Source organism: Neomonachus schauinslandi, chromosome 2 (genome assembly GCF_002201575.2).
Source record: "Neomonachus schauinslandi chromosome 2, ASM220157v2, whole genome shotgun sequence".
Taxonomy (NCBI): domain Eukaryota; kingdom Metazoa; phylum Chordata; class Mammalia; order Carnivora; family Phocidae; genus Neomonachus; species Neomonachus schauinslandi.
The window spans coordinates 116,606,698-116,634,299 of record NC_058404.1 but is presented as its reverse complement, the minus strand read 5'-3'; the positions used below and the strand labels follow the sequence as shown (position 1 = coordinate 116,634,299).

At 37.1% G+C, this 27,602-nt stretch overlaps 1 protein-coding gene across 1 annotated transcript in view; it reads right to left on the bottom strand.

Annotated features, from left to right (window-relative positions):
* Positions 1-3,626: 3,626 nt before the first annotated feature.
* The window catches only part of TBCK (TBC1 domain containing kinase), a 222,105-nt gene continuing 198,129 nt past the window's right edge, over positions 3,627-27,602 (bottom strand). Inside the window, exons 25-27 of the mRNA XM_044912651.1 lie at positions 24,086-24,245; positions 3,896-4,292; positions 3,627-3,856 (exon numbers count right to left, since the gene is read on the bottom strand). Of these exons, the coding sequence (XP_044768586.1) occupies positions 4,182-4,292; positions 24,086-24,245 (271 nt within the window). The 3' untranslated portion in view covers positions 3,627-3,856; positions 3,896-4,181. The remainder of the gene's footprint in view (positions 3,857-3,895; positions 4,293-24,085; positions 24,246-27,602) is intronic.

Here is a 27,602-nt window from a genome sequence, read left to right as displayed (position 1 = left end):
TTATTTGACAGAGAGAGAGACACAGCGAGAGAGGGAACACAAGCAGGGGGAGTGGGAGAGGGAGAAGCAGGCTTCCCGCGGAGCAGGGAGCCCGATGCGGGGCTCGATCCCAGGACCCTGAGATCATGACCTGAGCCAAAGGCAGACGCTCAACGACCGAGCCACCCAGGCGCCCCTTTAATATTCTTTTTAATTAGCATTTTTTATGCTTTGGAAAGGGAATGCAACTAGCTTAGTTTACTCTGTTGTTGGAAGTTATTTGTTCCAACTTATCGAATTATAGAATTTTAGAGCTCGGTAGAATATTAGAGATACTGTCTTCACTCAGTGAATTACAATTTCTATTTATTTATATATCACCAGGTACCAGATAAATTGGCATTTGAAAAAATTACCTGGTTTTTTTCTATCCATATAGATTCTAAAATCCCTAAGTTAGAGATAAAGTTCAATTTTACACTTAACAAGCATCTCCAGTGTAGTAGGTTGTTGAATACAAAAAGAAGTATAAATTATGGTCTTTGACCTCAAGGGGCTCATATTTTAATATGGGTCCCTAATGTGAACAGGTAATTGCAAAATGATGTAGTAAGTCTATTATTAGAAGTATGAATGGAATGCTTTGGTAGTTGAGGCTTTTTTTTTTTAATTTAAATTTATTTATTTATTATTTTATTTATTTATTACTATTTATATTATATTATTATTTTATTTACTATTGACAATGTAAAGATGTGTGTCTAAAACACATTTATAGTAATGAGACACTATTTTTATCTGTTATATGTAGAGATTGTAGCATCTTCTGTAAGAATTCATTTTTTTTAATTAATTTTTTTTATTCCTATGTTAATCCCCATACATTACATCATTAGTTTTAGATGAAGTGTTCCATGATTCATTGTTTGTGCATAATACCCAGTGCTCCATGCAGGATGTGCCCTCCTCAATACCCATCACCAGGCTACATCTTCCCACCCCCTCCCCTCTAGAACCCTCAGTTTGTTTTTCAGAGTCCATCGTCTCGACAGATGAATGGATAAAAAAGGTGTGGTATATATACACAATGGAATATTATGCAGCCATCAAAAGGAATGGGATCTTGCCATTTGCAACGACGTGGATGGAACTGGAGGGTGTTATGCTGAGCGAAATAAACAGAGAAAGACATGTATCATATGACCTCACTGATATGAGGAATTCTTAATCGCAGGAAACAAACTGAGGGTTGCTGGAGTGGGGGGTGGGGTGGGAGGGATGGGGTGACCGGGTGATAGACACTGGGGACGGTATGTGCTCTGGTAAGCGCTGTGAATTATGCAAGACTGTTGAATCTCAGATCTGTACCTCTGAAACAAATAATGCAATATATGGTAGTTGAGGCTTTTAATGCAGCATGGGGAAGACTGAAATGACTGGAGATGCTACTGGTGGAGTTTAAAGGATGTGTGTGTGTGTGTGTGTGTGTGTGTATCTGTGGGGCTGGTGGTGGTAGTATGGGCAATCCAGACAGGGGGAAAGAGACTGCTGACGCCAGAAACAAACAGTGCTGATAGCGACAATGTAGGAGTCAATGATATATTCCCAAGGACTTCTATAGTCATGGGTCATATAGGTTTAGGGCAACAAATAGCTGATGTCAACTTTGTTGAAACTATCTGCCACCAAATATCATGTCCAGAATGTAAACATGGCAGTGATTGCATGCTCTTTCTTATTTTACTGTTGAGAATGTTAAATATTCATAATTTGAATGGTTAAAAAACTCATTTAAAAAAGTAAGCCTAAATGTATCAAGTTTTAAGAAAGATCAAATGCAAAATTGTGATTGGTTGGTTACTATTATCTTCTCACACAGCTCTCCTCAATATCCTTCTCACACAGTTCTCCTCAATACCCAGGTCTTCATCTTCCCCTACTGCCCTCCCAATTCATTCAAATCATATCCCCACCCCTCATCCTTCTCTGCTTTCTCAGTAAGGCAAACTTAGAACTCGGAACCACTCCTTCCAAGTGATCATCAGTACCACGTTAGGACTATGAAGTCAGATAAATCACCAAAGGTTGAAGGAAAGGACAGGAGGACTTAATAATATTTCTCTTACCATGGCAGATGATGACCTCAAAATACTATTAGGGAAACGGTGGTAAAATTTTATTATTCTCAAACATTTTTTCTTTGTATATGATGTAGGGGTCACAGAATGATATAATCACTAGTTATGTCAATGTCGTACATCTAATAGGTATTTAAAACATATTTGGTGAATGACTAAATATAATTCAATTAAGCAAAACAAATAAAATGACACAGCCTCTGGGACAGCTTGCAATCTACATGCAAGAATGAGGTTGCATACGTATCTCACATCATATATAAACATTAAATCAAAGACCTTGTGAGGGATTAATGGGGAATGACCGCTAATAGTTACAGGATTCTTTTTTGGAGAATAAAAATGTTCCGGAATTAGACAGTAGTGATGATTGCACTATTTTCTGAATATACTAAAAACCACTGAATTGTATGTTTTAAAAGGATGAATTTTATGGTATGTAAATTGTATCTCAATAAAAAAGTAGATGCAAAAAACCAAAACAAATAGCAACAATAAAACCAGAGCCAGAGAGTTGAACTGAGGCTCTTATGGAAATGTTCTACACCTAGGTAGTTCCTAACACTGAAGAGGAATATAAGTTAAAGAGGAAAAACAACAACACTGTTTAGTTAAAATTGAAGATCGTCAAGAAAGGAACTATAGTTCAATAATTCTAAGATGCGTACATTTCTGAAATGGGAATGCGTCTTATAATTGATGGTATGTCCAGTTGATTTGGTTGCATTTTTTTTCTTTATGGTTCATAAAATTGTGATATGTGTGAGATTCAATGACGTACAGTACTTAATTTTTAGAATAATGTGGCAGAGGTTGCTAGTTATCTTTCAATATATGTTCTCTTCCCACACAGTAATAATAAATTTTAATAATAATGTTTAATGAATTTTTAAAATAATTAAAACTTTAAAAAATAATAATAAAATTTTTTACCTGGGTAAATGACCTCCCAGCCAAAGATTATATTCCCAGTTTTCCTTATAGCTAGGTGTAGCCACATGTCTAAGTTCTGGCTGATGGTATATAAGCAGAAGTAATATGTGCAACTTCTGGTTTGTGCCCTTAAAGAGAAAGAGCATTCTCTTCCTTCTCTTTCTTATTTGCTCCATTCCCGATTTCTTTCCTTCCCCCCCCAACACCCCCCTCCTCCTTCATTCCCTTCCTTCTAAATGGCATATATGATGGTATGAGCTGAGCAGCCATCTTGATCCATGAGATAGAAACCATGTATTGAGGGTAATAAAGCAATATGAAGATACCTCAGTTCTTGATGATTATGAAATCAGTATACTAGCCCTAGACTCATTATGCAGACTTTTATGTGAGAAATACAGTTCTAGTTTGTTTAAGTCAGTCCTATTTTGGGTTTCTCTGACATAGGAGCTTAACAAATGTTCTATCTAATGTGAATGGTTTCTGACTTTCCTTTTTCTGGAAGTAAATTATTTATTACTTTTTTCAGTGGGCTAAATTCTTCTCCTAAACAAACCACACACACATACACACGCACACACGCATGCACATGATCTGTCTGGGCCAAAATGAGTTGCCAAATATAGCATTTACTTACAAGGAATATATTGAGAATAGCTTTTTGATTTTCACTATCATAGAAAGATGATTTCAACCCCCATTCAGTCTATGTTTCTAAATAATACCTTTGTTAGGACTGTCTGTTCAGTGCAATGGGAGACAGCTTTTTCAGTGCAATTGAGATTTCTTGATAATGCTAAATCTGCCTTGTCAGCTGAATTCCTCTGGCTTTGTGCTAAATCTGCCTTGTCAGCTGAATTCCTCTGGCTTTGTGTTGCACTGTGGTAAAAATACATGATCGGATTTCACTGTTATGGAAATTCTTTCAGCAATACATGTACAGTCAAGTTTGTTGGCTGGATGGTTGAACATGTGGGTTATGAGATTTAAAAAAAATGTTTCATGACAAAACTTTATGAAAATGCAACAATCTGGAAGTCTAGCTCTGTCTCAGAGTGGTGAGGCTGTGAAGAGGTGGGCTGTTGGGGGCTGATATCACTCTGTCCTTTTCACAGTCACAGTCTTGGTTCTTCATATTTGAGGAGATGGGATGGTGAGGAGACCTGTTGGCTTGATCTTATTAATGCCACCATCTAGAATGCAAATTCTTGGATATTTCATCTTCACAAGATGAGCTGCAAACTGAAAAGAAAAAAAAGTCCAAATTTATAGAGGATATACAAAATCTGTATTTCTCCAATCCCATTTTTTTTTCCCAAGCTGTGAAGGACAAAACTACTTTAATAATACTATTACTGTCACTGTTGTATCAATGAATCATTAATTGGGTTTTCAATAGAAATCAAATCACCATTTAACATGTTGACAGCTTCTTTATGCTATGGAATAAATGTGTCTCTTTACTTCTCTTTTAAACTTGTTGGATTAGGCAATAAATATACATGGTAATTATTCAAACAGTACAAAAGGTATACCATGAGATGTAAATTCCTCCTACCTCTCTTCTCAGTTTCCCTCTCCAGAGGTCATTAATATTACTATTTTTCATGTATCCTTCCAGTGATAGTTAAAACATTCTCAAATCTATATTGAACAATTTTTGTTTTAAAGATTTATTTGACAGAGAGCACAAGCAGGGGGGAGCAGCAGAGGGAGAGGGGGAAGCAGGCTCTCCCCTGAGCAGGGAACCCGATGCGGGGCTCGATCCCAGGACTCCAGGATCATGACCGGAGCTGAAGGCAGATGCCCAACCAACTGAGCCACCCAGGTGCCCCTATATTGAGTAATTTTTGATATTACTGTCCATTTATTAGTTATTTCAATTCTTGTATAATGTCCCAGAGAGGGCCCATAAACTTGTAATGTGTTTCTGGAGCAACTTCAATCAACAGTTTGAGACCATAAACTTGGAATGAATTTGAAGGATTGATCTAAGAGGTCTTCTAGATGGCTAGCAAAATAGGACTTTGAAAAGTTAACAAGACATACATACACCTTCTGACTTGGCCCATGTCTGCCTATCCAGGATCACTGGTTATCTTTCTCCATTCCTTTGGCCTTATGATAAAGCCATCCTGAACTGCTTGTCAATCCCGATAGAAATGAGATCACTTTAGGATTCAGAGCATTTTGGTTGTGCAGGTTGCCCTTTGTTGGGAACACGCACCATTTCCCGCCAGCTCCTGGATTCCCTTTAGTTCCTCCTCAAAACCCCCACCCCCACCCCCATCTGCCTAATTTCTACTTATTTCCCCACTCAGGCAATTTCTTCTCTACATGCTAAGTCTCCATTACAAACCCCTCTTCTTAGTCCCTAAAATTCCTTGGGCAAATCTCTGTCTTTTGCCTACCATGTTTATTTAAATTGCTCATTTAAGAGCCTGCTTCCTCTACCAAACTGTAAACTCCCCCAGGACAGTGAGCCTGCTCTGTTTCTTTTTATCCCTAGTGCCTGGCACATGGCAGGGGCTCAATATATGCTTGTTGGACTGAACTACACCAAGACATAGGACATATAACCTGGGCAAAGGATGAAGGAAAGAAGGGTTTTCTTGGACTCTGGCTTTCTGTTTCCATTCCCTCCCCTTGGTGGTATTCTCTTCCTCCTCCTTGGGTACTTGTGCCTTCATGTTCTTTTCAATTACTTTGTCATAACCTGATCTCAGATCCCTCAAGAAAAAAGAATACCTGCTGACAGTGCTATTGGGAGTACTTGAAGTTTAACAGTTGGTGAAGTCTCAAGCAAGCAATCTAGACTTTATCGTTCAAAGGCTGAATGTTTTGGTCAGGATAAGTTCAAGGCCTCAACCCCAAGGATTCTGCTTTATTGATCTGGGGCTCAAGAATGTGTTTTTGTTGCGGTGGTGGTGGTTGTTTTAAACAAACACCACTAGATGATTCTACAGCAGGTAGTCCGAGTACAATATTTTGAAACATACCACCTACAGCCAACAAGATAAAGGTATCAGTAAGTAGGTGGAACAGATATCGCTTTAACAATCTTCAAAACTACTCACAGAAATGGATCTTAATACTGCTGATGCCACTGATTTTTTCCATCACTCTCTGCAGTGCCTCAATAGATTCAATGGCTATTAACATTTCAGATCCTATACACTTTTTGCCACCTGAAAGTATCTTTAATAGTAATTAATATTGAAGAAAAACAGTGCATCTGTATTTCAGAAGTTATCAAGTGAGCTAGACTAATACTGTGAGCTGGTCTTCATGCTGTTCTTGCTTATTCCTTGGTCCATAAGAGCAGAGGTGCTAGATTCATCTGCTCTGAGTCAAGTGCAGGCAACACAGTCCCTGGAACCATATGATTACTGAAACATCTTTGCTTCGTTCTCCCACATGTAGCAATACAAGTAACATGTAAGCCAGAACTCTGAGATAAACATACCATTATTGAAAAAAATCTTGTGGATAAGCAGTCTTAGCATTCAGTACTTTCAAAACACTGTAGAAGTCAGAAAGCAAGAAAGGAAGGACTTACTACTGTACATTTAACTTAATCTCTCTGAAACTACGCTGTAGAGCTAGAAAGAGTTCCCATGGTTATTTTAAGGAGGGACATAACAACTAGGCTGCCGTTGAGCTGGAAATGGTAAAGGCAAAGCAGACAGAACAGAGCACTTTGGAACAATTAGGGTGTTGCTGCGTGGGAGGTCTAAGAAGAAAAGTAGAAGCAGAATACAAGGAGATGGCAAATGTTTTGGTGCCTTGAAAGCAAGGCTGTGCTTAAGTAAAGAAAAAGTGCCAATGTTGAGTTTTCAGGTTAGGATTGTGAGTTCTGCTCTGCTTGTGGCTGCAATTACCGTATGTGTTAAATAGTGGGCCTAACAGTGAAGGCATGACTGCATCTTTTCCACTCCTACCATGGCAGCGGTTCCTCTTCATTCATTAATTCATCCATCAAACATTTTAGTGAGCACCTACTGAGTACCAGGCACTGTTTCAGTTTTTGCAGTGCTTATAGATCAGTGGAGGAGATAGTAACAAACAACATCAAGTAGTAGGGCGATTACACAAGTAGAAGTTCAGGGTACCTCTGAATTTAACAGGGCTTAAGGGAGCTGTTCCCCCATCCCCATCCCTCTTTTATTGATGCCTGAAGGGAATGGGAAGCCAGATGTGATGGCCACAATTGTGCACTGGATAGCGTTCTCTGTGGCTATAGTCTGACGGGTTAGGGGGGAAGGAAAGGGCTGTGAATGTCCAGGGGTGGTTTCCACTGTGTGAAAAAAGCCATGTCACTCATGGAGAAGACAGGTGGTGGAAAAGAGGAGAACCAAGCACGTAGAGTTCAGGGTTTCACCCATCTTTTACTCTTCATCTGGCTTTGGCAGCTGTAGGGTGTTAACATACAGGGTACTAGACTTTAGTGATTAAGGATCTAGAGTAGCCTGCAGCTGCAGCTTTGGGAGAGGCCTGACTTCAAACAGAATTCACAAACCTAGACTCACTGAGCAATATCCTTGGCAGAAGTGGCAGGATGTCATATTGGACCAGTGGTTATGGAGCCGTCAGACTCATCTGGGTGCTTTTATTAAACAGTGATACCCAGACCCACTGGAGATCAGTAATAAGTAGAATTTTGGGGGGATATAGCTCCCACATCAGGTTTTTTATTTGCTTGTTTGTTTTGAGGGCTCCTAGATGATTCTATTGTGTAGCCAGCATTGAGAATAATTTTACTAGATAATGGGATTCATTTGTTGGTCAGGTTTGTCTGAAATCTCAAACTGCAATTTTAATAGGTATAGTCCTGTGTGGAGAGCAAGTCACTTCGCACTAAAAAGGCTGTCATGTTTGTAGGGCTGGAATTTGTGAGACCAAGTCCCACATGGAGAGAATGGGGTTCTTCCAACTGCACAACCAGCTGAGATCTATAGGTCAACATCCCATGTGGAGCTGGCAGGATCTGGTATTTGCTGGGATAGGATTTGGGGACTCAAGATGGCAGGGGCAGCTGCATTTCTTGTGGGAAGTACTTTCATGTGGAAAAGGCAAAGCTCTTGCATTTTTGTCATTCCTCTGGTTAGTAAAATCTGGTGGTGCTTTTCATTTCTAGGGCTTAGGTAGGCACTGTCTGAAAGTGGCAGGCTCTTGTGGGTGGCACTCCATTTTGTTTTCTCTGTCTTTCATCTCAGCTTGGATTAAGAGGCTGGCACGTTTGTCCAGTGGAAGTCAAGATCTGTGATAGGAGGAGAATGAGTGGAGGAAAGGGATATAAGGGTAAGATTTAAGAGAAGCAGAGAACAGGATCATGTTTTTTCTCACCGGGTGTCTTAGGTCACAGGCTTGGGTAGAACCCACAGGCAGCTAAGAAAATTTGGCTTCTGCAATATTCTGAAAGGCGCACATTGCAGGACAATTAAGTTTCTTGATGGGAAACTTTGGCCTTGTGAGTTTAAAGTTTGTATTGGGAACTGGACAATTGCCATTAATTGACTAACACTCTAGTGAAGTTCAAACGGAGGTCCTTTTCTCTCTTCCATTTTATTTGTCCATTCCTTTCCCTCCCTAAATTTGGGATATGGAAATATTACTTTTAGTTGGACACAGAACTGAATAAGGGAACTGGCAAATTATCCTGTAATGAATAGTTGTAGGAATTTCATTTTCTTAGTTTTATGGATGTGAGGCTGATGCCGTATTAGTCCTATGTATCCTCTTGACCTCCTGCGATTCTGAAAATATGGTGTCCATTTAATATTTCTGGCACTGTGTGGTTGGGGCTGGACTGATACTTCACACAAATTATGCACCTATTTCTAAGTTTGGCTGGACAACTCAACTCAGTAAGTGTGAGATGAGATAAGATAAGAAACAGAATATGAGATGATTTCTACATCTAGAGTACAGTGTGGCCTTTGGTTAAAAATAACCCAAGTGCTGTCTTGTCCTGATTATTTAAGAAATTCTCAGGTCATTAATAAATTTTGAGGTCTTGATAATTTGAAGGGGTCATCTCAGTGCTCTCAGTTAGAAACATGAGAGCTATGGCAAGGAGTACTAGGAAAAGGTAGGAATGATTTACCTAATATGTCACTGATCTTTTCCCTTGATTATATAGTCCAGTATAATTTTGGAATGTCATTTTTGTTTTAATCCTTGTTATGTTCCTTCCGTAACTGAGAAAAGTGCTCTGCCTTCTGCTAGTCTTCTGTATTTAGATATTTTATAATTAACACACTAACGTTTATTTTCCTAAAAGTACTACAGAAGTTTACTTTCTTAAATAAACTACTTAAGGGAACTCTTGTATGCTTTTAGTAGGAATGTATATTGGTTTGGCCGTATGGAAAACAGTGTGGAGGTTCCTTAAAAAACTAAAAATAGAACTACCATATGATCCAGCAATCCCACTTCTAAGTATGTATCCAATACTACGTAAGGTGTAAAACTGGTTTTCACAGTAATAGCATCTAATAACAATTAGGCAGTGGCTACCTTACACTCTTATTTGACTCACAGAAGTAAGGTCTGCAGCACGGCAAAACCAAGTAGGTGAACATAATGTCAACAATCATCTTACACCTTACCATAGGCACTAGTGACAGGTAAGGAGCAGAACCATTAATTCCAGGGTATTAATGTAGAATGTTATATACTGTAAAATGGTTAATTATGCAATAAGAAAAAAATGGGCGCATGTACATAAACAATCATTATATGGTCTAGGATTTGTCAAATTAAATTAATTAAATTTATTAAATCCATGTTTATTTTTTAAGGATAGCTATCTTAATGGTATCTGGGATATTCACAATCCATACTGTGTTGTACATTAGTCTCTGAGGCTAGGAAATTTGGTAGTGTAAAGATTGTATCTTAAAAAAGCATTTTTAATAGGTTGTGTTATATAAGGGGATATATAAATAATTGTAGTTTTTTTCCTAAGTGGTTGTAGTTTTCTTGTTTTAATTTTCTATTGCCTATATAGTTTCTATCTCCATCTCATCTCTTCCCATTCTCTCTCTCTACCTTTTTTATTAATAAAAATGTCAAAAATATATATAAAAATAGACAAGAATGGTATAATGAGCCCCTAGGTACCCAAAACCCAGTTTCAATAATTACAATTCAGACAATTTATTTCATTTTATTTCATTTGTTCCTTCCACCCACTTCTCTTGACCACATCCATTATTTTGATGTTAATCTCATATATCATTTAGTACATAAATATGTATCTTTGAAATAAAAATCCTTAAAAAAATATAACCACAGTATCATTATCACACCTAGAAAATATTAACAATAATCCTTTAATATAATTATTTAGTAAGTGTTCAAATTTCCAATTACTTCATAAATGTCACCTTTTCATCCATTCATCCATCCATCTATCCATCTATCACCCACTTATCTATATTTACAATGTTTATTTGCATCAGGATCCAAACAAGGTTCACACACTGTGACTGAAGGATGGCTTTTAAGTCTCCTGTAATCTATATATTTGTTCTATCTCTTCATTTCTTTGCAGAAAGCCTATTCTCTCTTGCATCTACTCCAATCAGACTTTTGTCTCCATCACTCCCCTAAAATACTCTTAAAAAGGTCAGCAATAATCTCCACTTTGTCACACTGCCAAATCCAACTTTTAAGACTCAATTTGAATCTAACTTGACCCATCAGCATCATCTGACACATTTGATTATACTTTCCTCTTTTCAAAACTCTTAGCTCAGGTCATGATCTCAGGGCAGTGAGATAAACCCCCGTGCTGGGCTCTGTGCTTAGCGGGTAGTCTGCTTGAGATTCTCTCTCTCTCCCTCTCCCTTTGCCCCTCCCCTGCTCTTGCTCTTTCTCTAAAATAAATAACAAATCTTTTAAAAAAAGTTTCTGAAGGCCCATGATATCTCAGCATACTATAAGTCAGTGCAACTTCTATTTCATTATTTGCTTTGTTGAAATCCCAATAACAGAATTTTCCCCCCTCAAATGTCAAAATGGTGTTTTCCTTCCTTCCTCTTCCACTTTCCTTTGATCTCTTGTTTTCTTTGTTGATTTCTTCTACCAATCATGTGCCCTAAAGCAACTTTTTTAAAAAAAATTTATAGCTGGTTTTTAATGGAGACAATGGATTTTTACAAGTTCCTGAAACAAATTTAAGTTATATCTTTTAATGGTTATTTGGCAATCTGTTGTTGATCCCATCACCTGGAATTTGTCTTCCATTCTGGAATGCATTTATAAGCTATTAAATTTAATTATAAGAAAGAAAACCCTATTTTTCTGTATTGTACAATACCAAGTGCTTATTTCATAAGTGGAAGGATTCTATGTGTATACACATCTTGTTTTAACTCACCGAATTCTAGTCTGAACCTCTAAATCCTTAACTGATGTTTTTATACTCATGTCCCATTAGCACTTCAAACTCAGTATGTCCAAAATTCATCACAGTCCCTCCAAATCTACTATCCTTTTTTGTTTTTTTTTAAAGATTTTATTTATTTATTTGACAGAGAGAGAGAACACAAGCAGGGGGAGTGGGAGAGGGAGAAGCAGGCTTCCTGCGGAGCAGGGAGCCCAATGCAGGGCTCGATCCCAGGACCCTGGGATCATGACCTGAGCCGAAGGCAGACACTTAATGACTGAGCCACCCAGATGCCCCCCCAAATCTACTTTCCTAAAGGTATCAGCAACCTCTCCAAAAACCCAATCGGGAAATTTTAAGGTTATCTTTGACTTAAAAAAATTTTTTTTAATTTAAATTCCATTAGCCAAGGCATAGTTTTGACTTTTGACTTTGGCTCCATGTTCATTTAGGCACAAAGCTATGTCAGTTCTCTCTGTGACTGTCTTGGATTCATTCCTTCTTTTCCATTCCTCTGCACCTACTCCATTTTAGATCCTAATTACTCTTGGATTAGTTCCTAAATGGTTCTTGTGCTTTTAGTTTTTCCTTTTCCATTTGCCTGGCACTCTGCTGCCTACCCAGAGCAATATGGAGGCCCTCAGGAAATCCTGAGACCCCTAACACTATTGTGTAGAGTTTCCTGCCTAAGGGGGATTACCCTTAGGCAAGGTGACTCAAGATCTGTGGATCCTTTCCAAGGAATAGCTTGCTTCTCTATAGTCAGGAAGGACAACATATAGTACCCAAAAGTCCTTATTGAAAATTTCATTTTGATAATATTAAGTCTAAAATTTCTTTGCATTTTAAGGACAAAAGAAATTCTTCATTTTAGATTTATGCTTGCTCATTCTTTATATAAATACATGCATTTATTTACATATAAATTAAAGATTAATGAGAAGATTGTCTCTTAATGTCCTAAATAAAGTAAGAGAAGATAGTGACAGAATGTTACCAGATGCTTTGACTCACATAATAAAAGCAGTGAGGCCATTTCCCCAATGTCCTTTTGAAAGTTGCAGGGCTTTGGCTATCAGTCTCAGACAAACTCCTGTTTCCTTTTCTCCACAGCCATGAGAGCTTTGCTAAATGGGGGCTTAGAAACTATTTAGACAGTGGGAGATTGCAAACTTGAGATAAGATCAGCATAAAAGTAGAATCTGGGAAGAACCTAGCATTGGAACAGGCTGGGAATATAGAGAGAGTGAAATTCTTTAACTAGTCTCTGGTTTTTGGTGTTTAAAAATTTCTATTTTATTGGGATCAAGGGCAAAGGAGAGGGAAAACACTAAAAGTATTTTGCCAATGACTTTCTAAAATGCAGCTGTTAGTATCACTTTCCTTCTTAAAAACCTTTAATAGTGCCCCACTGCTACTGTAAACTCCTCAGTATAGCATTCAAGGCCATCTATTTCCAGACTCTTCTCCTCGCTTTCCAGCTTGTGTGTAGCTAAAATGCTCTTCAAAGAAGCTCTGTGCTTTCCAATCAGCATGTGCTAATTCCTTTGCCTGGAATGTTGCTTCCTGACTATGGCTCTCCTCCCAATAAATTTCCTTACTGAAATTCTACTCATAATTCAAGGTCTGTTATCATCTTCTCCCATGAAGCTTTGGGAACTCTTCATTTAACTGGAAGAAATTTCTTCCTTCTTACTGATTTTCTAGAACTTTAATTATAAATTTCACACAGCACATATTATATTCTGCTTTGAGTTTTAATTGGTTGTATCTTCCTAACTAGATTGTAAGTTTTTTGAGGGCAAGGGACTATGTCTTTCTCCTTTCTGTTTCCTCATAATAGTTTCCATCATGTAAGCACTTAATGTTTGTTGTCTTGAATTAAACTAGTGGCTGATATTAGTATTTTTTCTTTTGCTTTCCTCTTTCACTAATTTCTGCAAATGTGCAGTCTACAGCAAACTATTATTTTTCATGTGTTCATTCATTAACTTAGTCATTAATTCAAACATCAAATATTTATTGAGTGCTTTCTACTTCAAAGGCATGATGCCAGGAGCCAGGGGTACAACAATGAATATAATATAATCCTTGTCCTCAATGAGCTTGGAGTTTAGTTGGAGATGCAGAGAAGTGAAGAGGCAATTAAAATACATTTGATAAATGCTATACAAGCCATGATTTATGGTTGTACAAATTGTGCATTGCATAAGAGAACCTGGAAAAGGGGTAAGTGGAGCATGAAATGTAGCCCATCCTCTACTTTCCAAACTTTGTGCCCTTACATGGTGCTGTGTTCCACTAAAGGAAGGATGGGTTTTTATCTAATGCACACAGAAATTCTATAAATGATAGTGGTCCCAATGTCATTATAAAACTAAAAGATATCTTATGAGCACTTGGGGAAGGTACTTAGTCCCAGACTTGATGAGTTAAGAAAGAATTCCTTATATAAACAGTGTTTTAAGACAAATGGGAATTTCCCAGGTGAACAGAAGTGGGAAGAATGCTCCAAACAGAGAGAAGTACAAAAAGACAGTATATAGGAACAACAAGTAGTTAATTGTGACTGGAATCTAAGAGGCTGAGGGAAGAGCAGTGAGGGATGAACTTGGAAAACAAAGCAGAGTCCAGATCATGAAGGGCCTTACAGATGGTGAGTAGGATTTGAATTTTATTTTGAAGGCAACAGAAAGTCACAGAGGCATTTTGACAATGATCTGATTTATATTTCAAAAAGCTCACCTTAATTATGGGGTAAAACTGGGGGGGGGGAAGGGGATTGCAGGCAGGGACCCTGGAAGTTGTGGTAAGTCAGGCATGAGGTACTGGTGATCCGAGTTAAGACAGGTGGGTAGGAGGGATGAGAGAATTCCCGACCTAGCTAGCAGGGTGATAACACAAATAATTTTCTATATAATTTGTTGTCACTAGTCAAGAATGTGAGATAATTCACTATTTCATTCATATAGACTGGGTGGTATGGAGAAAAGTATAGGAACTTTGTAGTTAGCACTGAGTTTGAGTCAGGGTTCTGCCACTGGTTAGCTATGGGATCTTGGGTAAATCACTTAGCTTTTTTGGCCTTAGTGTCCTCACCTGTTAAATATGTAATAATAATACACTTGAATAGTATATTTATGGTGTTGTTGGGAGGATTAAAGTAGATATCCTATGTATAAGTGCTTGATTCATAGTAAATACTATAAGCTAGTTTCCTTCTTTCCTCTCTTCCTCTTTCCCCTATTGATCCATTAATAGGAGAGCCATTTACAACATGTCACAATTGTACAGATTTAAACTTAAATAGCATGTTTGTCCTCAAATGGAATGTAAGGTAGGGTTTACAGTGTTTATGATGAACTGTTTATAATAGAGCAGTAATGTATACTAGTAACTCTACTGTTTACTGAGTTACATATGCTTATAGCAATTATATGAAAGCTATGGATCTATTCTCTTTCAAAAAATGACACATGTTACAGGTAATGTTAATTAGTTCAAAGACTTTCTAAAACTCATGATGGACTCTTGGTTTAGAAGTTTTCCTTCATACTAATCTATTTAATTTTTAATTTATGATAGTTGATAGTGTTTATCCACCTGGCAATTGGGATCTTCCTCTAGATTTACAGATTAGGTTTAACAACAGCTTATACTTTCAAACAAGCCCTCTTAGGAATGCTATGTGGAATGTTTTCTTGAAGTTGACATTAAGAAAATAGGAGAAAACATTTTTAGACATGACAGAAAAGTTTTTTTGAAAACAGTTCTTATTCTAATAGAAAAAAGCATACTGACTCATATTAGAGGATAAGCCTCTTCTGATAAAATTCCATCATCTAATACCATCATGAATCAGGAGCTCTAATGAGCCCTGTGGTACATTTTCCTTTTTTTTTTTTTTTTTTTTTTTTAAAGATTTTATTTATTTATTTGACAGAGAGAGACACAGCGAGAGAGGGAACACAAGCAGGGGGAGTGGGAGAGGGAGAAGCAGGCTCCCCGCAGAGCAGGGAGCCCGACGCGGGACTCGATCCCAGGACCCCGGGATCATGACCTGAGCCGAAGGCAGTCGCTCAACCGACTGAGCCACCCAGGCGCCCGGTACATTTTCCTTTAATCTGTGATATTTGGGACCAGAATTTCAGCAACAATCACTTATCAACTTATGTTTATACTAGACAACCAAAAACAGTAAACCCATATTGTATCTCCACCACTGGCCATATTACACACAGTATACTATGCTCTGAAAAGAATGTATACAATAAAAACTCAGATTCAAAACAGATAGGGCTATGATGGATCATAGCCAAGTTCCAACCTCTGTAGGTCAAGCGGGAGGGCAACTATGGTTAGTTTGTTATTCAGCCACGAACATTCCTGTGGTAAGGAGTAATTAATTAAATGGTGGGCTGTGGAGAGTAGGGTGGATATGTAGAATAACACATGCTGAGGCAAGATAACTTTCATCTTGTCATGAATATAGGTGCCAGAGATCACAAGATTCAGATGATGACTTTGCAGTTTTTCCTGAAAATTGGAAATGAGTTCCCTCTGTCTTTTTATAAAAACTGCTTGTACACATAATACATCCAGTAGAGATGTTTATAAAACAAAGTCTGGTTAGGTGTTTTAAGTCTCTCTTTACTACAACTCCCGCAGTGCTTTTTACTTCACAAAACCTTTGAAAAGCTATGAGAACAGGGACTCTACAGGGCAGGTTGTAGCTGGGTGGTCTTTTAAAGTGAGTTATCCTCCATGATTTAACAAATGCACAGCTGTACAGAATGTTTCACTGTTACTTGTAAGCCTCATATTATGTCTAGTGTGTTCAAGCCACATTAATATCTAAAATGTTTCCTTATAATCTGATATAAACCCACAGACCAAAACATTTGCTGACAAGAAGGCAAAGAATAAGCCAGGAAGAAAGCCAAGTTTAACCATAGCCAGTGCTTATGTGTCTAACAAGACCAAGAAAGAATTCCTTGCATATTTGGAACTCATAAAAGAGATTCACTTCCCATTCTTTACCAAAATGCTTAAGGCAAAATTATAAAGAAGCCTAATACATTTTCTGACAGGTAAGAGATCTCATACAAAGTGGTTTAAAAGTATTATATTAATCTTGGGGCGCCTGGGTGGCTCAGTTGGTTAAGGGACTGCCTTCAGCTCAGGTCATGATCCCAGGATCCTGGGATCGAGCCCCACATCAGGCTCCCTGCTCTGCGGGAAGCCTGCTTCTCCCTCTCCCAGTCACCCTGCTTGTGTTCCCTCTCTCGCTGTCTCTCTCTCTCTGGCAGTTAAATAAATAAATAAAATCTTAAAAAAAAAAAAGTAAAAGTATTATATTAACCTGAAGGACTAGGTAGATATTATCTGGAGCCAGAGAAGTTTACTATGGGGACAACACATGCTGAATTGGCTCAAAGTGTTTTCAGAGTTACCTGGTCCCCTCTGAGCACTCTTGCCATGGGCTGAGAGTGTGGAAGCCTCCCATCACTGCAGTACAGACTGATTTCCAACCTAACATCCCCAAAACAAATAGCACTGGCCTGCAGGGGAGGGTGAATAAACACAATTGGACTACTATCTTATTTAAAAAAAAAAAAAAAAAAAAACTAATGGGGGCGCCTGGGTGGCTCAGTCGTTAAGCGTCTGCCTTCGGCTCAGGTCATGATCCCAGGGTCCTGGGATCGAGCCCCGCATCGGGCTCCCTGCTCAGAGGAGAGCCTGCTTCTCCCTCTCCCACTCACCCTGCTTGTGTTCCCTCTCGCTCTCTCTCTCTCTGTCAAATAAATAAAATCTTTAAAAAAACAAAACAAAACAAAACAAAAAACTAATGGCATGCTTTCCTATTAGGAATATGATTATCTGCAGTTGATAACAGATGCCATATTGTAAATTTAATTCCTATATGCTGTGTGTAGAAAGTATCAGGCACTCACACTGTTCAGTCATAGAACCTCCACAAAAATCATCTCTCATCTAAGTTTCTGAATCAACTGTTATTCAGAAATACATGTTTGGCTCTTTTCTATTTTGTTTTGTTTTGTTTTGTTTTAAAGGAGAAGATAATGGCAATAATAGCACACATGGCTTATTATTGCCACTGGCTCTTATGTTCTCAGATGAATATTTCTTTTGATAACAAAAGAAAAGCACTGATTTTATGCCAAGAGTATACCATTTTAAGGGAAAGACAAGATGTTCCTAATATTTTCCAAAGGGTTGACAAGACAAAGTGAAATGCAAAGATTCCTTTGATTTCCTTCTTATATAAGCTTTTGAATGTGGTACACTGGCAGGGATGAAATTTTAGTGGTTTTATAGCCACAAAATATAATCCGGATGGGGTGATTATTTATAAAGTCTTATGCATTTCAGTGACTAACACAGTAATACGATATTTACAGTTTTTCTTAAGGACTTATTAAAGGTAGAGAAACACCAACTTTCATTTTGTTCTGGCCCATGTTGTTGGTCATTTTCTAGTCCAACAGCCATTACTAGCTCTAGAGTTGGGTCTCACTACCTTCTTTCCCCACAGGGGAGAAAAAAAATAACCAGTACCACATTAAAACATGCCACTGTGCTATTAACATTCTCCTCAAACATTATAATTACCTCTGGGAAAGAGATGTATGCATGATGGTATTTTGTTCAGCAGAGATACATGAGACTTTGACCTTAGGTTGGGAGTAGGGTAGTGTAATGGTTGCTGTATCAAAACAACCCATAGATTTCTCCTTAGGTAATATTTGATTAATGTTAAAAATCAAAATTTCCTTTAATCTGAGTAATCTGCTCAAGGATATAACAATGCTCCTTCTTTGGGTTCATTTAATCTGTAATTTGAATGGTGGAGTTATCTCTGCCTCCCCCTATTGATCTGAATATATACAGATTTATACACGAGCTCTCTGAGATTAATTCAGCACATTCCAGTTTTGTAAGAGGTATCTTTTATGGTACTTTCTGTACAGATCATGCTGGCATGTTCTCCTTCAATGCCCAAGAAATCTAATTCCAGTTTAGCAATCGAAGATGCGGTTTCTCATGTGAGTTTTAGAAAGATGATTGTCTCTGCAGTGAGACAAGAATGAGACCTTGCCATCTTTTTCATTTCAAATGTTACACGAAGCCTGAGTTGCTTTACCCTTGTTTTCCTAGAGAGGACTTCCTACTCCCATTAACCCTACCAACATATACAGTGTGTATTTGTTTGGCTTGTCAAATTACACTTAGTCACACAGCAGCAAGGATCAGCACAAAATCGGACCCACCGCCGGAACACCAGTACACGGTTCCGAGACTCAGGACTCCACTTCACTCGCTTGAGACTCCCTGGCATTGCCTGATGCTGACATGACATTGTTCTCAGAATATCTGAATGTGCTTGATTATATAATAGCTCACTGCTTTATTTAACCTGTAGTATAAGGTGAATTAAAGATTACCCGACAAGTGAGATTCAGGAGGACTTAGTACAGAGAAGCCCTATGTGGTATCCTAATTAAACTAAGATCTTTGTAGTCCTCCTTTTTTGCCCTGTTCCGGGAAAAGCAATGTTTTAGCTAGCTAAGAAATGGCAGATTCTAAAGGCTTCCTGGTGGATTTAAGGTGGTAGCTAGGCCAAACACAAGAGCCTTATGAAGTGGTAATTATAAAGAAACCAATAAATTGCTAATCAGTTGTAATTACAGGAAATAGTTAATGAATACATATGTAAAATGGGATCATATATCTTCCAATTATAATTAGTCAGGTACACAAATAAGCTGTAATTCTCAGATCTGTTTTGCCTTCTCCTATGTCATTTTAGATAATATATTCAATACACTTGGCCATTATAGAGTAAATCCATCATATTTGTATTACAAGAGACACTCTGGTCCTAATTTGTAATGTCAAATGGGTGATTTTAATACTGTCACACACTAGGTAAGTGGCTCATTTTTTTTTCTTTCTTGTAGTTGCTCAATGATATTTTGCTACTTGTTAAATGAAATATGAGAGCCTTTTTATTAAGCTATAGTCTATTTTACTTACTATTTTTATTTGTTGGATTTTCAGTCTAGCTCTTCTACTAGATCTTAACAGGAGATGTAAAACTGGAAAAATTACAATCAGCATCTACTGTTTTGTAAGTAAAAAATTCCCTAGTCCAAATATGGGTTTGACATAAAAACCAGAAACTTTTGCAAAGATAATCTGTCACTGTTCTGTAACTAGAATTGGCACCTCTGCTTCCTTTTCACAGCATTCAACTCGGGCTCTCTTGATCTTTTCAAAACAGGACTCTGCCAGCTGCAGGGCACTGATTTCAACTTAGAAGAAAACCTGTTACTTGCTTGGAAATTACTGTGTTTGTGTGTGTGTGTGTTAATACTTACAAGGGAAAAAAGATGAGCCCTGATCAGAAGAATTCTTACAAAAGAATCTCCACTACTGTTTGACCAGAAACTGTAGGGCTCAGATGAACTATGGACAGTAGGATAGTCTGAACATATCAAACCCTAGAACTTTTTAAAAATTGCTATTTTAACCATTTTTAAGTGTACAATTCAGTGGCATTAGGTACATTCATGGTCACCACTAGTTATTTCCAAAATTTCTTATCATCCCAAATAGAACTCTGCACCCATTAAGAAAAACTCCCCTTCTCTCCTCTCTCAGCCCTTAAGAACACTAATTTACTTTCTGTCTCCATGAATTGGCCTATTCGAGATGGTTCATTTAAGTGGAATCAAAGAATATTTGTCCTTTTCTGTTTGGCTTATTCCAGCTTAACATGATGTTTTTACAGTTCATCCATGTTGTAGCATGTATCAGAACTTCATTCCTTTTTAAGGCTGAGTAATATTATATATACCACATTCTGTTTATTCACTGATCTGTTGACAGATACTTGGGTTGTTTCCCCCTTTTGGCTATAATGGTGCTATAAACACTGCCATACAAGTTATTTATCTGTTTGAGCTCTTGTGTTCTATTCTATTCTATTCTTTTCTATTTCTGTTCTTTTGGGTATCTACATAACAATGGAATTGCTGGTCATAATGTAATACTACATTCATGTTTTGAAGGAACTGCCAAACTGTTAAAACTGATTTCTATAGAAGTTGCATCATTTTACGTTCCTACCAGCATTGAGCCAGAATTTCTTTTTAATTTCTCCATATACTGGCCAACAGTTGGGTGTGAAGTAGTATCTCACTGCGGTTTTGATTTGCATTTCACTGAAGACTAATGATGTCAACTATGTTTTCATGGGCTTATTGGTCATTTGCATTTCACCCCTAGAGCCAAAGGGATTAGGGGCTGGAAAAAGAGAGTAGTTAGAGAATGTTTCCTGGAGATAAGTGTTAACCTTCAGTAGAGGAATACAGCAAACCTGAGATAATTTTTGAGGGAAGAATACATGGGGATAAATATCCTTGACTCTTTCCCTCCCATAACTTGTCAGAACTCCCCATTAGCTCAACAACTAGAAGCCAGAGAACATGGAAGCCAGCCTCCTAAGGCAGAAAGCAGAGTGAAGAAGTGTGGAGAATGGATCTAGAATGAACGGCGGAGCAAATGGAAGCTATCCACAACCGCAGATACATAGAATTCCAGTAACTGAGATGCTTCCAACTTACATGGTGGTGGTGGAGAAGCATTAGTAAAGTCATACAGATCTGTACAGCAGATAAAAAGATGATGGAACAGCATAAGCAAATAAATATCTGAAGTTCTTTTAAGTCCCATGGTGAGAAAAATTATTAAGATACATCCCTATACAAATACTTCATTTGTTTCTCAAAAATAATTTCCTGATGTTGGATTTAAGCATGAATAGCTGAACATACAATATGTTCAGTCATTGTTGTCTACAGGCACTAATGACCATGCAGTTTGAAGAAGAAGGAATTTTTCATGAAATAGTATCTGGTTTCTGATAAGGAAGACATTGGCTAATTTATTCATAATGTGATGGCTCTTCATTTATTACTTTTATTATCATATATTGTTACTTCATCTGAATATTCATGCTTCCAGATTTCTTTCGTATTTTGAACTTTTAAATTTATTTGCACTATGACAGACTATAAAATTTCATAGTGTTTTGCATATAACAAATGACAAATGCTTTATAATTGATTATTTAATGAAATAAATTAGTTATCTATTCATTTATATATCTGTTTTAACTTTTATGGTAAAATTAGAGCACAATTCTAGAGATTAGTACATTGAGTAGGATGCTTGAAAACATTTGGCATATTTAAGAAGATTAAATCACACAGGGTCTATTATTAGATAACCATCTTCCAAATGGTGAATGCTTTATAAAAATAGAGCCTTAAGCTTGTTAGCCTGAACAGCATAAAAGTTTATTTCAGGTCTTGGTTTCATACACTGGGAAGAACTACTGGGATCAGTAAAAAGTCAGAATAAGCCTACTGAAAAAACAAACACAAAAAACAGGACCAATGGCAGCATTCAGACTCAAAAGCCTTAAGAACTCACTGAGTTAAGGGGATGGCCTGTAGAGTTCATATGGACTCATGTTTCAATTCTGGCTCTGAGACAGGCAAATTAAACTTTGAGTCTAAGTTTTTCTCATATGTCAAATGCATAGAATAATGCCTCCCTCATAGAAGAATGTTGAGAAGAATAAAATAACGTATGAAAAGTACTTGCTACTTACAAAGACCAGTCAATAACTGGGATTATTATCATTGTAAGGATTTCTTCCTAAGGCTGTCTATTACTTGGAACCCAGAAATATGTGCTTTTCAATAGTATTTCTGTGGCTGGAATGTATTGATATGCATTATAATTGAAAATCGATATTTTTCATTGGAATGCTATGGCAATATAGATTAATGTAGCAGCAGCATTATGGTAGTAGTAAAATAAGAATAGTAATTATTATTGTCTAACAGCGTACATATAAACAATTTAGACACCATGACTTTAGTTCTAAAATGTTCTCTTTTACTTAAAATTGCACGTTTGTCATTTTGTATACTGACTTTCTCTGAAATAGGTGTATTTAAATTGTTCCCTGTTAGATGCCAGATATAATTATATAAAAGAGGGGGTGAGTGAGATATGACATAACTAATATCCACTCAGATACTTCTTTAGTATGTTCAGTTAAGCTTCCTCATCAAGGCTGACCTTCATTTAGTGTCAAAAACCATTGTTACCATTAGCCCTGCACTTCTGAGACAAGGATTACTGGATGCTTAAAATGGTCTATGACCAAAAGTTTTAAAGTTCTCATCTGACTAGATTTCTAGATTATTCAGTATATACAGACATTAAAGAATATACATATTAGAGGGGGAATAGTTTATCTCCACTGTTGATTTCTTTGAGAAATAATTTTTCTAAGTATATTCCTAACTTTCTTTTTGTCCCTCTCTTCACTCTGCCCAGAGTAGTGGAGGACTGATTCATTTGATTGGTAAATTTGGGAAGGCTCTGCCTTGCCCTTCTTCCTTTTGGGAATAAGCTACCTGCAGGCAGCAAACTACCTCTGCTACTTTTCCAGAAGCAGATTCTTCCTTCCCTTTAGAAAAAGGGACCGTCCTGATTCAATGTTACCTACATCTGGATATGTTCACCAATCCTGGGGGATTTGTGAGCAAGCCCATTTGGCTCTCATCTTTTTTTTTAAATTTTTTATTGTTATGTTAATCACCATACATTATATCATTAGTTTTAGATGTAGTGTTCCATGATTCATTGTTTGTGCATAACACCCAGTGCTCCATGCAGAACATGCCCTCTTTAATACCCATCACCAGGCTAACCCATCCTCCCACCCCCCTCCCCTCTAGAACCCTCAGTTTGTTTTTCAGAGTCTATTGTCTCTCATGGTTCGTCTCCCCCTCCGATTTCCCCCCTTCATTCTTCCCCTCCTGCTATCTTCTTCTTTTTTTCTTAACATATATTGCATTATTTGTTTCAGAGGTACAGATCTGAGATTCAACAGTCTTGCACAATTCACAGCGCTTACCAGAGCACATACCCTTGGCTCTCATCTTAAACTATATTCTCCAACTTGTCTTTTATAAAAAATAAGTGATATTTTTGATCTCTATGAGCTACTCTTTGTTTTATTTTCAGTTTGCTAAGAACATAGGGAAGAGGGAAGACATTTAATTTTTTCATATACTCCTTGTATCTGAAAGTTGATATCCTTTCCTGAATTCTCTATCATCAAAAAGCTTTGAGCCTATAGTAAACAAAATCCCCAGATCCAATAAATTCTATCATGATCAGCTTTCACAGCCCCCAGTCAAGCCCCAGTGTGCTTCTCCCATGAAGATATTGAAGCTACTTCTATGCAATTTCAGAAAGAAGTTCAAAGACAAAAATAAGAAAACACCTTAGGTTATCATTTGGATCTTTCTAAGTTTACTACTGATCTTGATGTTGCACACCGAGGAAAAAGCGTTAATTCTTTTACTGGGAAAAGGTGAACAAACTCTTCAGTGTAAGAATATAGTCAGAACTTCAAAGCTCATTTGATTTGTGACCAACTCCTGAAGAAATATACTCTTAGACAAACCATTATGATAGACAGGTAGATAACACATCATTATGTGCATATGACGTTTCTAAGTACACTTACCTCTGCTGTGTGCTTTGCCACATGCCCCACGATGACAATGACCTTCCCTTTGAAGCTCTGGAGCACAGCAGTGAAAGGGCCCTGGGTAAGCTCCCCTTCAGTAGTGAAGGCAGCACTAAATGGAATGTTGATGCTTCCTGAAATATGACCCCGAATAAAACTGAGAAGGAAAGATTAAGGAAAAAATTATTTGTGTGTAGACTTGAGTGTGTGAGGGAAACTCACAGAGGGAATTGATTCAAAGAAGATAGTACATTAAAATCAAATACAAACAGAAACCAGATTTAAAAATTCCCTGAGCAGGGAAAACTAGTTTAGTCATACAAGCAAAGTTTAGTTTGGCTTATTTTGCAAGACAAGTGAAGCTAACTTAACCTTGGTCACTTCTTATGCCTCTGAAAATCATGAACAAAACTTAAATTGTTGCCCCAAATTGAAATGAGGTAACCCCTAACCAATTCCCTTTCATTTAAGAAAATTCTAAAATTTTCAGAAAATAAAAAATATAAATAAATTGAAAAATAAACTGAAAAATAAACAGTTACTGCCTCCACATTGTATAAGCTGCTTTATAACAATATACCCTTGAGCCTCATTCCATGTTTTTGTTTGAGTGCTCCTGATTTGTAGATTCTTTTTTGGTATGTGCACAATAAGCTTTTACTAATTACTATTTCAGTGATTCATTAGTTTTACTTCTGTTTTTTTTTTTTTTTTTTTTTTTTTTCCTTGGTGTTTTTTAACATTTTGAATGCTCATGTGAGTATTTTATCTAAATGAAGTAAGGTACCGGTAAGGAAAAAAAAAAGTTAAATATGAAAACGGAATGGAAAAATAAAGGAAGAAGATGAGTGGAAAATTTAAAGAAGACTTTCCTGAGGGGCGCCTGGGTGGCTCAGTTGGTTAAGCATCTGACTTCAGGTCATGATCTCTGGGTCCTGGGATCGAGCCCTGCAGTGGGCTCCCCACTCAAGGGGAAAGCCTGCTTCTCCCTTTCCCTCCCCCTGCTTGTGCTCTCTCTCTCTGTCAAACAAATAAATAAGTCTTTAAAAAAAAAAAAAAAGATTTTTCTGATTAAATGAAGTATTGCAAAAGTGATGAGGATGCAGCAAATCAATGACAATCCCATGGGTTGCACAATATTCATTGCTTTCAGTTCATTATTATAACCATGATTATTTACAGCTCTAAAAGTAATATAGTCAATCAGAAGTTCTCAGATCTCACTTGATACTATAAAACCTATCTACTTTGGGCAAGTGACTGCTAAGGAGGACTCTCTTTAGAGTTGTTAGGTCATTAGCATTGATTGGAAACCCTTTTGTTCTTGGCTATTTCTCAAGTGAACTTAGCTGACATTTCCATTCTTTCCAATTTCATGCTCTCTAAGGGGGTAATGTGTTATTATATATGCACTTTAGAAGAGTTCATATGGTTTGAGTATTTTAATTTTGGAATTAAAAGCATATTATTAGTTTAAAATATTTAGTAATATCATATGATCTTAAAGTAAAAAAAAAATATATGCCCCCAACTAAGGCATAGTATATTTCAAGACGTGGTAGATGATGAAACCAGAAAGGTAGATTAAATAATAATTATGAACTTAGTCTTTAACTATTCTCAAGGTATTTAAATTTGTTTGAAATGTGAGATCCCATTTAATGTTATTATTTATTATCTGTCAGTAATATCTGTTCCTGCCAATAAATGTTATGATGTTTAACACATTGTGCTTCCTGGACTCTCCAAATTTGCCACAGAAATTTTAAAAATAAAGGCCCATATATCTTAAAAAAAAAGAAAAGAAAAAATATACACCCCCCCCAAATAATTTAAAAGTACAATTAAAAAGATAGTTCTTCATATAGAGTCTATAGAGGAAGATGTTCTTTTTTTTTTTTAAGATTTTTATTTCTTTATTTTAGAGAGATTGAGAGAGACAGAGAAAGAGAGGTTGAGCATGCACACAAGTAGGGGGGAGAGGCAGAGGGAGAGGGAGAAGTAGGCTCCCCGCTGAGCAGGGAGCCTGATGTGGGGCTCGATCCCAGGACCTTGAGATCATGACCTGAGCCGAAGGCACTTAACCAACTGAGCCACCCACATGTCTTGAGGAAGATATTCTTAAATGTTGTTATTAATCAAATAACTCTTCAAATAAACATAAAATAACTGTGAAAACTGTTCTGAAAGAGATGGATAGGATACTCTGATAGGATATATCAACTTGGGGAGGACAGGGAAGGTTTTCACTGAGAAAGCAAGTGATAGCTGAGTTAAAATTGGAAGAATTAATAAAACTTAATTAGGCAAAGGGATGGAATGGAGGTGGGATGGATAAACATTTCAGGCAGAATGTTAGGCTTATAGAGGGGAGGCACATGGCCCATAAGGAGAAATAAAGGAAGGCCAGTGTCAGCAGAATTTAGAGAACAAAGTATAGCATGAGATAAGATGAGCTTGGAAATGAATGCAGAGGCCAGACAAAGCAAGGCCTTGTAGGTCATGTTGATAGTATTAGTCTTTATCCTAGAACAGTAAAAATCAGAAAGTATTTAAGCAGAGAAGTAACAAATCACATTTGTACTTTGGCAACAATGTGAAGAAAGGCTAGAAGGAGAGTGAATGTGAAGACTAGTTTATAAGAAGTCCAGGCAATCTGTCTTCCCTCCCTTAACAATCACTGATTGATGACCATGGAAGGGATATTTATGTGTTCAATAGAGGCATTTCCCCTAGATGTTTTTTAAAAAATGGAAGAGTCATAGAGTTTTAAACGGTTATGCCACAAGCAACTAATATTCCCCCTTCCCAAAACTCATTAGTCATCACTGTAGAAGGGGAAAAATTATAATTATTTATTGACATGACAGTTTCTCAATTGCCCTAGTTTGTAGTTTCATCTTTAGAATTTTACTTCTCTCTTTCTGTTTCTCTGCCTGTCTCTTTCTCTCTCATTAATGGTGAGAGGAGAAATTGAGGCTCCTACTCTCAAGAATCATGGTGAAGATTGACCACATATCTTATATTTGAAATTTTCTAGTTGCTGCTTCATCATTTTTTCTTCAAAGAAAAGCATTTGGCATATTAATGCCAAATTTCCTTCATTATTAAATGAAGGAAAGAACTACAAAAAGTTTTGAAAAATAAAAGGAGAGGTAAAGTAAACATTAGCATCCCAGTGTACATTGTTTAATTAGAGTCTTCTAGAATGGACAAAGAATTTATGATCATGGGCAGATCACCCCTGGATTTCATCAGCACTAGTTTCTCAAACATTTATAATTATTCAATATTCTCAACTGCAGTTTTCATGAACAGTCAGGGCTTTGTTCTCAGCATATAATTACTCTGATAGTACTTTTATCTTCAGTTAGGACATACCTTAAAATGAAAAATTTGGATACCACAAACTAAAGAATCTAACAACTCAAATATTCTAATAGTACTTTTATCTTCGGTTAGGACATACCTTAAAATGAAAAATTTGAATACCACAAACTAAGAACGTAACAAC